This window comes from Geotrypetes seraphini, chromosome 6 (genome assembly GCF_902459505.1).
Source record: "Geotrypetes seraphini chromosome 6, aGeoSer1.1, whole genome shotgun sequence".
Taxonomy (NCBI): Eukaryota; Metazoa; Chordata; class Amphibia; order Gymnophiona; family Dermophiidae; genus Geotrypetes; species Geotrypetes seraphini.
In genome coordinates, this window is record NC_047089.1 from 36,727,924 (window position 1) to 36,741,980 (window position 14,057).

The 14,057-nt window shown below is 39.5% G+C and overlaps 1 protein-coding gene across 1 annotated transcript in view; it reads right to left on the minus strand.

Moving 5' to 3' along the window:
- Positions 1–14,057, minus strand: part of GUCY1A2 (guanylate cyclase 1 soluble subunit alpha 2) — a 359,928-nt gene that overhangs the window by 43,425 nt on the left and 302,446 nt on the right. The window contains exon 7 of the mRNA XM_033950369.1: positions 13,027–13,181. Coding sequence (XP_033806260.1) covers positions 13,027–13,181 — 155 coding nt within the window. The remainder of the gene's footprint in view (positions 1–13,026; positions 13,182–14,057) is intronic.

Genomic DNA, 14,057 nt, shown 5'->3' on the forward strand with positions numbered 1-14,057 from the left:
CCTGAAAACCTGACCTGACTCCGGTTCTCGAAGACCGGAATTGCCTACCCCTGGTCTAGTCAATGGTTGTTCTTTTAGTTCTTGTTAGTGGATAGGAACTAAAACAAATTGATGCTAGACCATTCAAAAACAGAGATTACTTGGATAACTAAATCTAGATCTCTGACAGTATCTGTTTTAACACTGAAGGCTCTTGTTGAGAGCTTGGAGCTAATTTTAGGCCCTGCATTTTCTTTAGAAAAGCATTTTGCTTTGGTTTTAAACAAGGTGTGATTCAGATTGCACTTGGTACATTCATTCACATTTGTCTTGGATAGCTCACAGTTCAGAATGATTTTTTAGGGTTTTTTTGTTCTCTCACAACTTGATTATAATTCTCTTTTGTGGGACTGCCAAGCAAAAGTTTACATGGTTTACAGATGGTCCAGCATGCTGCAGCCCAGATGGTTTATAGCTGCTCCAGAAGGATCATATGACTCCAGTATTGGCCAATTTGCATTGACTTCTGTTGCCTTTTAGAGCCTAATATAAATGTGGAATTTGATTTATAAGCTTTGTATAACCTCGGTATCATCTACATCAAGAATAAGTTAGTTGATGCACGTTTCTGCATAGTCATTAAGATAATCAAAAGATTTTGTTTTCAAGTACCTTCTATAGTTTTGAATACTTTTTCAAAAGAAGTGTTTCCAATATCTGACTTATGAAAGCTAGCTTTTTTTTTAGTATTTTTTTCTCTTGATGTTTTCTTGATGCCTGCAAGGAAAACAATAAGATGGGTTTCAGCCTGTATCTTTCAGCCTGTATCTTTCAGGTTTTTTTAAATTTCTTTAATCTCTTTCTTTAATTTTGTCTATGTAGCTGGTCTCCAGCGAAAATACTATTAGCAGAGGCTAAACTATTTTTTTTACTTTAGTGAATCTCGAGGATGTTGGGAGAAATTCAGTCTCCAAGGCACTCTAGGCTGGATTCTGCAACTGGTGTTTATAAAAGATAAGCGCCTATTGTATGTCATTCACACTTAGGGGTCCTTTGTCAAGCCGCGCTAGTGGGGTTAGCCCGCCGGACATTTCATCACGTGCTAACCCCCGCGGCCGGCTAAAAAACTAACGCCTGCTCAATGCAGGCGCTAGCAGCTAGCGCAGCAGGCGGTTTAATGCACGTTAAACACCTACCGCAGCTTGATAAAAGGACCCCTTAGACACCCATAACAGAATCATGTTTAGCGGCGCCTAACTTAAAACTTAGGTGCCTGTAATATAGGCCAGAGGTTTAAAGACCTACATTATAGGCACCTAAGTCCTTTAGAGAATTGTGCCTAGCGGCACCCAAGTCTTTCTCCACCCCTAAACACACCTACTTTGGTGTTTTATAGCAGTGGTTCCCAACCCTATCCTGGAGGACCACCAGGCCAATCGGGTTTTCAGGCTAGCCCTAATGAATATGCATGAGAGAGATCTGCATATAATGGAAGTGAGAGGCATGCAAATCTGCTCCATGCATATTCATTAGGGCTAGCCTGAAAACCCGATTGGCTTGGTGGTCCTCCAGGATAGGGTTGAGAACCACTGTTTTATAGAATTGCGCCTAAGAGGATAGGCACCTATCTTCCAATTAATTTTAATTTTTTTTTTCAATTATGAGCTTGTTAAAGCTCATAATTAAAGCGAGTTTACTAATTAAGGCCCTGCCATGGCCCGAGATATTAAGTGCTCTGATGCTGCTCCGATGCTCATAGGAATTCTATGGTGGCAGCATCATGCTACTTTAAGTACTCCAAGTGATTCAGGTACATGAAGTACTGTGAGGCTGCGGCTAAAGGCCATTTTGAAAAGTAGTCCACTTCAGGCATGAGCAGGTTTACCAGATGTCCGGATTTAATAATAATAATAATTTATTTTTTTACATACCGCCAAAGCCATAATAGTTCGAGGCGGTTTACAATAAGAGATGCTGGACAATCAGCGAATTGGTTACATTACAAGGTCATCAAATTTAAGGTACAAGAGGTGCTGGACAATCAGCAAATTGGTTACATTACAAAGTCATTGAATATAAGGTAAAGGATAGGAGTAGTGAAACACTGTAAGATTCTTGGGTTACAATTGATTAAACAAATTTGTTTTAATTGATTTCCTAAAATTGAAGTAGGATGAGGAATGCATGATAATTTTACCCAGCCAAGGCATGTCCGGGAGTCCGGACGGCTTTTCAAAACCCAGCGCTTTGTCCGGGTTTTGAAAAGCAGATCACATCGGGAGGGGCATCTGCGCATGCGTGGATGCCCTTCCGACTGATGAGAACAGGCTGAGGGGGTGGGGCTGTGGCGAGATTAGACATGGTGTGAGCGTAACAGGGTGGAACTGGGTGAGCCTGGGGGCAACTATATGGGTCCAAATTTTACATAAGTAAAATCTGGTAACCCTAGGCAGGAGCAAGTGGGCATTGCTCTGTCCCATTTCCCCCTGGGTTACCAAGGCAGCCATTTTGAAGAGTAGGCTGAAGTAGTGAGTGGGCAGGCTGGAATGAGTTGGCATCAGTCCTGCCTGTTTTCCCTCTAGACCACCAGGCCAAGATGGCCAATGTAATAATAATTATTAGAAAGTGTTTCTAGAGTGATCTGGGAAACTATAAAACCAATGGTGGCAGCAGAAGATATTATTACGAATAAACATCACACATACACAAATATTTGACAAAGATTTAACAAAGTTCTGTATGAAAGACTTCTCTGAAAGCTAAACAGTGAAGCTAAGCAATGAAATACAAAGCAATATCTTATACTGTGGGCTGAAATCTGGTTAAGAGAGCAAACAGAGTAGATTAACAGGCTAATTTTCCCAATGGAGATAAATGAATAAGAAAGTGCCCTAGAGATCTCTACTGGGATCAGTGCTGTATAATATTTACATAAATTATCTGAAAGAGGGAGCCATGAGTGAAGTGATTTAATCTGAGCACAATTATTCAAAGCCTGGACAACTAAGCAACTGACAGAAGAAATGTACTGTAATACTGGCCAGTGCAAAGTGATATCCCTAATGAGAAACAATCCTAACTACACATGTACAATGTTGGGCTTTAGAGACTGGTACTTCCTTCAGCAAAAATGCTCATTATGAATCAACTTGCAATTCTGCTTTCTCTATACTGGAAAAGTCATTTTCTAAATTTGGCATTTAATTTGATATAAAGTTTAAGTTGTCAGTCAACATGAAAAGACTGCATTCAGGAGACCACAACAAAAAGAGGGGAGGGGGTGTTCTCTTCAATATTTAGATTAGGTCTTTCCTATTGATTATGGTGTTATTTTATTGTTTTAACGGATTTTCTTGTGTTTTGTAAGCCACATTGATCTGTTGTAAATTGCAAGATAACAAACATAAACATGGCCCACCCAGGAAAAGAAATGGTGAGAAAATCTATAGGATACTGCCTCGTTCCCTAAAAGAATATTCCTTCACAGAGACAGGACCACTTTAAGCTCCATAGCTCCACCCAAAGAGGAAGTGACACAGAAGGAGTGGAGCCAGGAAGACAACTGCAAGAAAGTATAATAGGAAGGGCAAGAGTTAGGTTAAGGAAGCTCAAGGAAAGAAGACGCAGATCCACAGTGCATGCCTTCACTACCTACGTGTATCTAATCTAATCTTCAGTTTATATACCGGGTCATCTCCTGAAGGAGCTCGACTCGCTTTACAGTTGATTAAATTAGAATAACATAAGAGCAAGCCTATGAAGGAGAAACCTAAGAATAGAATGAATTATCGGTTCAAAGACAACAAGGAAATTAAAGTTAAAATATAAAATTAGTTTAAAATTAAGAGAGTAAAAAAAGATTAGGGTAAGTTGTTGCTACAGAAGTTCAGCAGGTAGACCTTCCAAATATAGTGTAAACAGCCAGGTTTTTAAAGCTTTCCAGAATTGTAAAAACTGTCCTATCAGTCTGGTGGAGTCAGGAAGCCCATTCTAAATTTCAACCAATTTGAAAGTCATCAATTTGCTAAGCCTCCCAGTACATTTAAGTCCTCTAAAAGAAGGATATGATAGTTTATATACTGTTGTAGTCCTTGAGTAACAAGATCTAATAGCATTCCAACATAGAGGGTCAAATATTCCATTGAGGAATTTAAAGGTAACGCATGCACCCTTGAACTGTATCCTGTAGTGAACTGGTAGCCAGTGAAGTTTTCTCAATAATGGGGATACATGATCAAATTTCCTCTTTCCAAAAATAAGTTTAGCCGCTGTGTTTTGTATCAGCTGCAGTCGGTCTAAACTACCCTGTTTAATACCCAAATAGACAGAATTACAATAGTCCAACTGAGCAAGGACAGTGGACTGTATCAATAATAAATAATGTTCCTGGTAAAATAGTGATCTAACTTTCCTCAGCATACGCAAGCTAAAGAAACATTTCTTTGCCAAGGAGTTTATCTGATCATGAAATGTAAGAGAAGAATCCAGAATAATACCCAATATTCTGGAGGAAAAATCTAGGTGTAATGAGATGCCTGATTTCAATGTAATATCAGCAGGGAAATTTTCTAATCTAGGCCCGATCCAAAGTAGTTTGGTCTTAGAAGCATTCAGTTTCATTTGGATGGACGTGGCCCACATCTGCAATTTGGAAATGCAACTATCAAAACCAGATTATCAAGATCGGGACTGACTTCCAATAGAATGAAAATGTCACCCGCATAAGTAAATATCTCTGCGGAGAAAAGGCTTGGTTTTTCAATGAAGTCATGTACAAATAAACAAAATTGGAGACAAGGAGGAGCCTTGCGGTACACTACAATTAGGTATCCATGACGATGAAACCTCATCCTCTAGACATACCTCTTAAGAGCGCAGCGACAGGAATTTACTAACCCAATCTAGAACCACATGATGCAAACCTATGTCGGCTAGCATACGGATCAGAATATCATCGAACGCAGCCGACAGGTCGAATTGTAACAACACCGCATATTTATTTTGCATCTGTAAATTTTGAATCTTTGCAATTAGTGACAATAAAAGGGTTTCTGTGCTGAAATTTGGTCTAAACCCATGTTGAAATGGCAACAGGATAGAGAATTTTTCTAAATAGTTAGAAAGTTGTCTAGAAATAATTGATTCCATCATTTTTGTCATTAGAGGTATATTCACAATTGTGTGATAATGAGAAGGGACTGAAGGGTTCAAATCAGCACTTTTCAGCAAAGTGTTAAAATTATATTGCCCATATTCAACAAAAAGTGACCACTACTTAGAAAATGATTTAATAGTAACATTAGCCAAGAGAGATAGAGATAGGAGGGAAAAGGGTCCAGAGTGCAACTACACCTCTTCAGTTTTAAAACTTGAGATTCCAAAACGAATCAAAGATATTCCAGAACCGATCCACAAAGGTTAGTGTTGACTCATTGGTACACAAAGGGAAGTCATCAGGATTAATAACAGGAAAGGTGTCCCTAATAAGAGTGATTTTGCTAATCTGGCTTAGTTAAGCCAAACCTTAACAGCCTTTTGATCAGCCAACGCCCACCATGACAGACACACTACACAGAACTCTAGAAACAATGGCAACAAATTAAAACTGAACCCAGACAAAACAAATTCATACTTCTCAAAAAAATAAAGCCCCAACCATAACAAACCTAGTAATAAGCTCAATCACATTCAACCCACTCTAAAACTTCTGGAATGATGATAGACAGATGCTGCACCATGCAACCACAAATCAACAAAACAATACAGAAATCATTCGTGGTCATGAGAAACCTAAGTCAAGTTTGAAAATTCTTTGACAGAAAATAATTCCAGCTCATGATCCAGTCCCTAGTCCTAGGTCTCCTTGACTACTGCAACATCCTCTATCTCCCCTGCCCTGCAACAATGATAAAACAACTACAAACAGTACAAAACACAGCCCCAAGACCAATCTATTCACTAAGAAAACATGACCACATCACCGAGGCATACCATGACTCACACTGGCTCCCAATTCAAGCAAGAATACTATTTAAATTCTACTGTCTACTATTTAAATCCATAAATGGTGACAGCCCAGCCTACTTTAACAACCACCTAATCCAAACTACCACAACCAGACACCATTCACATACCCTCCAATCAGAGACATCAAATGGAAAAAAATGTATGATGGCCTTCTAGCCACACAGGCAGCAAAACTAGACCACCAACTCTCCAATCTACTAATTGCGACTCCCAGACTACAAAACTTTCAGAAAAGAAATAAAAACCCTGCTATTCAAGAAATCCATGAAGACTAACTAACACCGTATGAAACATTTCAATCCTCTGAAACACCTCTGGACATTTCCAGAAATCCTCTTCTGTAATCTGCCTTGAACCACAATGTAATGTAATGTAACAATTTGTAGAAATCCTGTTCTTGAGGCCTGGCTAGAGCTGTTATAAAAATTATTATTAAATGAATGGAACTCCACCAATAATATATATCCCTCTCTGGCTTAGAGAAACATATATTATTAAGAACTATTAATTTGGGGAAAGTTAGCTCGCTTGATTAAAACTTAGTTCTGTAACAATCAAGAACTAAGTCTCAGAACATTTATAAGCAAACTGAAAATTTATTTAAAAGCATTAAAATCAAGCTGGTAGGAGAAGTTACAGATAGGATCTTTATAAGCAAAGATAATAGGATTACACAAGACAAATGTTGCTAAAGCAGAAGGGTCAATTTATCTGGATTCAAAAAGTTACTCACGATGTGAATAATCCTTAAAATGGAGAAGAGGTCATAGAAACATAGAATGACGGCAGAAAAGGCCACTGGCCCAACAAGTCTGCCCACTCTAAGGACCCTCCCACCCAAAGCACTTCCACGAAGTGAACCCACATGCTTATCCCATTTTTTCTTAAAATCGAGCATGTTGCTTGCCTTAATTACCTGAAGTGGAAGATCATTCCAACAATCAACCACCCTTTCAGTGAAGAAATACTTCCTAATGTTGCTATGAAATCTCCCACCCCTGAGTTTCAACGGATGCCCTCTTGTTGCCGTAGGTCCTGTAAGGAAAAAAATATCTTCTTCTACTTCAAAATGGCCAGTTACATATTTGAACACACGGCCTAGTGAAGCAGCATGGTGATCCAGGGAGAAGAGTTGTTGCAGCTTGATCCAGAGGGAGAGTGAGCGTGTTGTTAGAAAGGACTTCCCCTCATATTTATAGAGCCAAGACCTGTTCTAAAAATATAATCTATTCTCTGGACCCATGATGCATAGCAGTTCAGCCTTTTTCTCTGTTCCTAGGTGGTGTCATGATTGAATTACAATGGCTTAAAATGGTGTCCCAATACAGAGTATTGTTACTGTCCTTGCTGGATGTGGTGTGAATCTATGTCTGAGTGGTTTAAAATGGAGGAACCCTCTGTTCCTAGGCAGATGATGTCATCTGACTGAATCCTCTTTTGAGTGGCTTAAAATAGTGTGATGAGCTTCTATTGTTCTTGCAAACTGGAGTAGTCCAGAGATGAATTTGGTGTGAAGGGCTTCTGTTGATCTTGCAGACTATAGTCCAGAGATGATCTATTAATCTACATTCTGTTCCACTTATATACCTTCTATTATGGGGTAGTAGAGTTCTGTTTAGCTCTGGTATCCACCCTGGTCATGTCTTTTGTCTTATCTGAATAGTACTTAACACTTTTTGAAGGTGATGGCTCAGTCCTTTCTTTTGGGCTCTATTGAATGGGGAATTTAACACCTTTTTGAAGAGATGGCTCTGCTGGCTCAGAGGTCACATCAGAAATTCACTTTTAAATCCATCAAATTAATATACTATAACTCCAAGCAGAATTGTAAAACCATATCATTTTTACTTTAAGTCCCTCAAAATAAATGATCTATTGGGTCAGGCAATAATTCAAATTCAAAATTCAAAACTTCAGCAACATTAATTATATCATGCTATTTATTTTAACTCCAAGCAGAATTATAAAATTATTTCATGCTACAGAGCCAGACCAGCATTTGCGCCACCCAAGAGAGACACTGTATAAACTATGATTTTTGAGCCTGTTCACCACAGGCCTTTGTAAAGATTTTATCTGAATCTCAAGAGATTTATACCTCACTCTCTGTATATGTGAAGTAAGAGGCCTCAGTCTTTGACTTAATAGTTTTATTTTACCTTTGCAACCTTGTCATTATCAAAGAGTCATTTTAGACAGTATGTTGAACTATTAAACTTAGTTTACAATGGTGTTCAAAAACAAACAAACAGGATGTTAAGAATTATTCAGAAGGAATGGAGAATATTATAGGATTCTGAACCAATATATTGTGGAGCCCAATCTTGAGTAATATGTACAGATTTGGTCAACTCATTTCAAAAAGAATATAGTGGAACTAGAAAAAATACAGAGGACAACAAAATGCTCCTCAAAGAAAAAACATAAAACAGATCAAGTTTCCTCAGCAAGAGAATATGATAGAAGTATATAAGATCATGAGCTGGGTGGAACAGGTAGATGTTTCAATAGAGCTAAGACTAGGGGAAATGAAAATAACAGGTAGCAGATTTAAAACAAACTGGATAAAACATTCTTTTTCACTCAACAAAAAATCAAATTTTGAATTTGGTGCCAGAGGATATGATCAAAATATATAGCATAAATGTGTTTAAAAAAGCATTTACACTAATTCTTGAAAGGTAAAATCCATAAATCATTATTATCCAGATAGACTTAAGAAACCTATCACTTATTCTTTGAGGTAAATAAGGAATGGATCTATTCTTAAGGATCTACAAGTATTCCTTAGTGACCTCGACTAAACACTTGTAGAGTCAGGATGGTTGGCTCATTGGATCTTTGGCCTGATACATCAAGAGACATCTTAAATTCTTATATACAGAACAGAATGAGAGGCATTTAAAAAAAAAGTCTATATCCGATTTGAGAGTTTTCCGCAAAACATCCAAAGTTGAACACACAAAAATGGCCTTTTTAGAAACCTAAACCACTAGATGTCCAAAATATTTCTTTTGCCAAAAATCGTCTACTTGGACGTCTAGGCCGCTAAAACATCCAACTTTATATCCCATTTTCGACCACAGAAACATCCAACTTAGAAATATCCAAATGCAGACTACTTGGAGGTGGGAGTGGCCAGCATTCTAATGAAATGGCCTCATAGATATACCACAAAAGTAGTGGGGCACTGTTGTGAACTTCACATAAAGGGTGCTGGGTGTACATCTCACAAGAACTCACTTATAATTTATGCTTAACTCTACAAAACTCCCTCCAAACCTACTATACTCACCTGTCTAATACCCCTATAGCTCTTATGATGCAGGTGGCACCTATATGGCAGTAGAGTAGGGTTTTGGTGGGTTTTTGTGCGTTCATACTTTCTACCATAACTGCTGTAATTAGAGTGGCTTATGGGCCTGGCTCCTTCTCTTTATGCCTCACTAGCCCACCCACCTTCTCTTTATGCCTCACTAGCCCAGATACCTGTGTAGAGTTCTACTAGGCATTCACAGAGCAGATGCTATTGTTCTAGAGACAGGTATGTACTCTTTCATTCAAATTTTTGGGGTGGTTATCTGGTCAGTTTGGGTATTATTTAGATGCTTCTAAAATAGGTTTAGTCTAAAACATCTAAATTTCATTTAGGTTGTCCTGCAAAATGTTTGATTATAGCTATAAAACATCCAAGTCTAAACCCGCCAAAAGCCCACCCATAGCCCACCCACAACACACCTCCCAACATGCCCACTGGAACTCAAAACGTATAGCAGCTTAGAAGTCTGGCTAGACTTCCAGAGACTCGATTTTAAAAACTGGCACTAGGTCATTTTGGTTGGTCAAAACGTCCCTAAGTGCAAACTGATATGAAGATTCATAAAATGACTGCAGAAAAGCAATTTCGCATTTTTAAATTTCTTGATGAACAATTTACAATTCTGGGTAATGTTCAGGCCCTCTGAAAAGAAAATGGGATACATCTTAATAAAAATAAATTAAAGGCACAATCTGTTGATAAATCTTACAAACTGAACAATTATCAGAATGTGTTTTCAACTACTGCTTTTTATTACGGCGCATTCTGAAAATCAATTAAAACCGTTCTATTTGACATATTCATTGCCTAAACAGATGACTTTCATTCACTATGATATTTCCCCTTTACAAGCTTGATTTAATTTTCATGTAACCCGTATTTCTTATGTAACATTTTCTCTTCTTGCATTCTGTAATTCGCTGATTGTCCAGCCTTCTTTCAATGTGAACCACCTAGAAGTCATTTGACTATGGCGGTATAGAAAAATAAAGTTATTATTATTACATTACATTAGTGATTTATATTCCGCCTGAGCCTTGCAGTTCTAGGCGGATTACAAAAGATATAAACTGGACATTACCATAAAAGATATAGGGTAAAGTACAAGTTGCAGGAACAGAGGAAAATGTGATGCTATGTTGAGTTGTGCTAATTACAGGCATAGAGATAAATTTCGGTTCTACATTAAGTTGTCCTGACAAATTTTTTTATTTTTTTTTTTTGGGGGGGGGAGTGAGTAAAAGGTTTCTGAGTTCTTCTTGGTCTGGTTATCAGTCAACAAAAGGACATTCTATGAAACTAACAATGAGCAAATTGAAAACATATTAAGCTGTGGAATCTGATGCTGGAGGACATGGTGAAGGCAACTAGCACAGTGGGGCTGAAAGAGGTTTGGGCAATTCTGGAAGGAAAAGTCCATAAACAATTATTAGCCAGATGGACTTCAGAAAGTCACTGCTTGTCCTTGGAACAGGGCTCTGAGAAACTAATGTGATTTTGGAAACTGCCAGGAACTCGGGTTGACTTGTCACCGTTGGAGACAGGAAGGACCTTGGTCTGACTTGGCAGGATTTATCTTTTCTTCTTATGAACTAATTAATCAGTCTTTGCTATTTGCACGATGTCTAGAAATGGATGTCACTAATGCTAAATGTATGATTTTGTACCTTTTAAAAAATGAACAACTGCCTTAATGGAGTGTTACTTGGCAGTTTATTACCTCAACTGCAGAATAATTTTCTCTGCAATGCAGACAAGGAATAAAATCAGCAAATGTGCTATAAAATGATCCTTTAAGAGTACAGAATGTCCTCATCCACTGGTGAACATAATCATTTGTATAACATAGGGCTGGAAAGACTGTTTTTACGCTGTCTAGGCTTAAATAATGCATCCCGGCACCTTGCTGAGAAGTTATTCTACTAGATAGGGACCGTGATTCTGATGTGACCCTGGGTGCCGAAAATGTAAACTTGTGAAACCTTGGCCTACATTTCTGGCGCCTAAGGTCCCGTCAAGCCGCGAATCTGGAAGTGGCAACTGTTGGTGAATGACACGGTGCAGGTGCCGCTTCCAGAATCATTCCCAAAGTCTTTCGGTAAAATATTTGGGATGTTTTTGGCATATTTACAATCTGATGCCATTGCTTACGTTTCTTTTCTGTAAAGTAGGGAATCTGGGTTTGATTTTCAGCTCAAATTTCTACTTATTGTATGCCAGCTATTGCATTTGGGAGAGAACTGTGACAAATATTATTATGAGATAAGGGGAAGAACCCCTTAGTATGCACAAAAGAACACAATCAGTGGTGAAATCATAGGTTTTCCTCTGAATCACTTCCGGTCACAGGGCCAGGAAGTAACATCAGAGGGAAACCCAATGCTAGCGCAAGCGGCATGCTGAAGACACCACTTGCACTGGTGAAGATTTACAGAGGTACATGGGAGGAAGGGAGAGTGCGAGTGTGAAGTGGGGTGGGGGGTGGGAAGGAGCGGGAAGATCACGGAAGGAGCAGAGGAGAGAGAGGAAGGTCTCCTACCCTCGCTACGTCACTGGGTATAATTTTTTTTTTATTTTATTTTGGATTTTTTTTTTATATACCGCCTATCAACGTTATCTAAGTGGTTTTTACAATCAGGTACAAGGACACTTAATAAGGAGGACCTTCGATCATATAAGGGTTCAGAGAAGAGCAACGAAACTGATAAAAGGTATGGAAAACCTTTCATACGCTGATAGAAAGGCTGGGGCTCTTCTCCCTGGAAAAGCGGAGACTCAGAGGAGACATGATAGAGACTTTCAAGATCATGAAAGGCATAGAGAAGATAGAAAGGGACAGATTCTTCAGCCTATTGGGAATCACAAGAACAAGGGGGCACTCGGAGAAATTGAAAGGGGACAGGTTTAGAACAAATGCTAGGAAATTCTTTTTCACTCAGAGGGTGGTGAACACCTGGAATGCGCTTCCGGAGGTTGTGATAGGACAGAGTACACTAAGGGGTTTCAAAGAAGGATTGGATAAATTCCTGAAGGATACAGGGATTAAGGGCTACAGATAGAGGTAGGGATAGGTTATGAAAGGGTACAAATAGAAGGATAAAGGGGATTAAAGGGTTTGTACAAGGATTACCTTACAGGTCATGGACCTGATGGGCCACCGTGGGAGTGGACTGCTGGGCGCGATGGACCTTTTTGGTCTGACCCAGCAGAGGCAACGTCTTATGTTCTTAAGTCTAGGTTGGCCCCCCTCCCGCCTTTCCACTCCTCTAAAAACGTCCCTTTTCACTCTGGGCGTACAGAGGCAGTGAAAAGGCTTATGCTGGTTTTAGATACGTCTAACCAGTTTTGACTGTTGGTACTTGGACGATCTGTTTTTTTGAATGTCCAAGTACTGACTTAGGCTGCTTTTTGGACTTTTAAAAATTATTATGAGCCCCTTAATCCACATTTTTTGTTCCGTATTTTTCTAATGGAGCAAAGAAAGTGGAAAGTCATTGGACTACGTTATAGCCCTCGATGGAGACTGCCCCAGCTTTGTTGGTTGGGCTGAGAATCTTTCAGTGGCCCCTCATGTAAGAGAAAATGAAAAGATCTTACATAGGAGTGCACAATAAAGTTCACTTGTTGATTCATCTACAACACCATATAATGTACATTAAGGAACTGTAGGAAAAATAGAGTCTGAGACTCTCAGCACTTACTGATATGTAGTTGGACTGACATTGATCTGGCGCGGATGGCTTCCTGACTCAAACTTGCTGGCAAGGGTGACGTTGTTTCCAAACAAACAGTAACGTGGCATTCTTACGCCAACAACACCAGCTAGAACAGACCCTGAGTGAAGTCCTATCCTCAGCTGAAAGAACAAAAACAAAATTATCTTTAATAAATTCCTTAAATGTTTAAACTATTTAGAAATTCATGGCAAAAATTTCCACAAGTTTACCCTAAAGTAAACTAACAGTAAATAGTAGGCCAATATTCAGCAGGATAAAGATATATGGGAATATTCAACCATCTTATATGACTAAGTTGGACAACTGAATCTGTCATTTTAATTTATATTAATAATTCTGGCCCTCTTTTACTAAGCTGCGGTCAGTGGCGTTGCAAGGGTAAGAGGCACCAGGGGCGGTGGCACCCCTTCCCTGCCCTCTTCTTCGCCCCCACACCCCATAAGCTCCTCCCCACCCCCTCCTGCCATGTGCGCATGCCCCTTCCCTCTTCAATGTTCCTGGTGCAAGCAGCAACCCCAACCTTCTGCTCGCGCCAGTGTCGGCTCTTCCTCTGACATCACTTCTTAGGTGCGGGTCCAAGAGGTAAAGTCAGAGGAAGAGCCGAGGCTGGCGCAAGCAGCAGGTTGAGGTTGCTGCTCATGCAGGGAACAAAGAGGTACATGGAAAGAGAAAGGGCACGTGCATATGGTAGTAGGGGTTGGGGAAGGAGTGGGGGGGTGCAGAGAGAATGACCCTCCCTTTATTATGCCACTGGCTGTGGTAGAGAATTCTACCACAGCCTGGGGCACTAAATGCTCTGATGCTCTTAGGAATTCTGTAAGCATTGGAGCAGCATCGGAGCATTTAGCGCTCCGGGCTGTGGTAGAAACCTCTACCTCAACTTAGTAAAAGGGAGGTTTATGCAGTTCAACTATAGGGACAAATTTTTTCTCTATAGCGGCTGAGTAAACTTAGGCACTCCAAAAATGTTCCAACCTATCCTAAACAGAGACAGT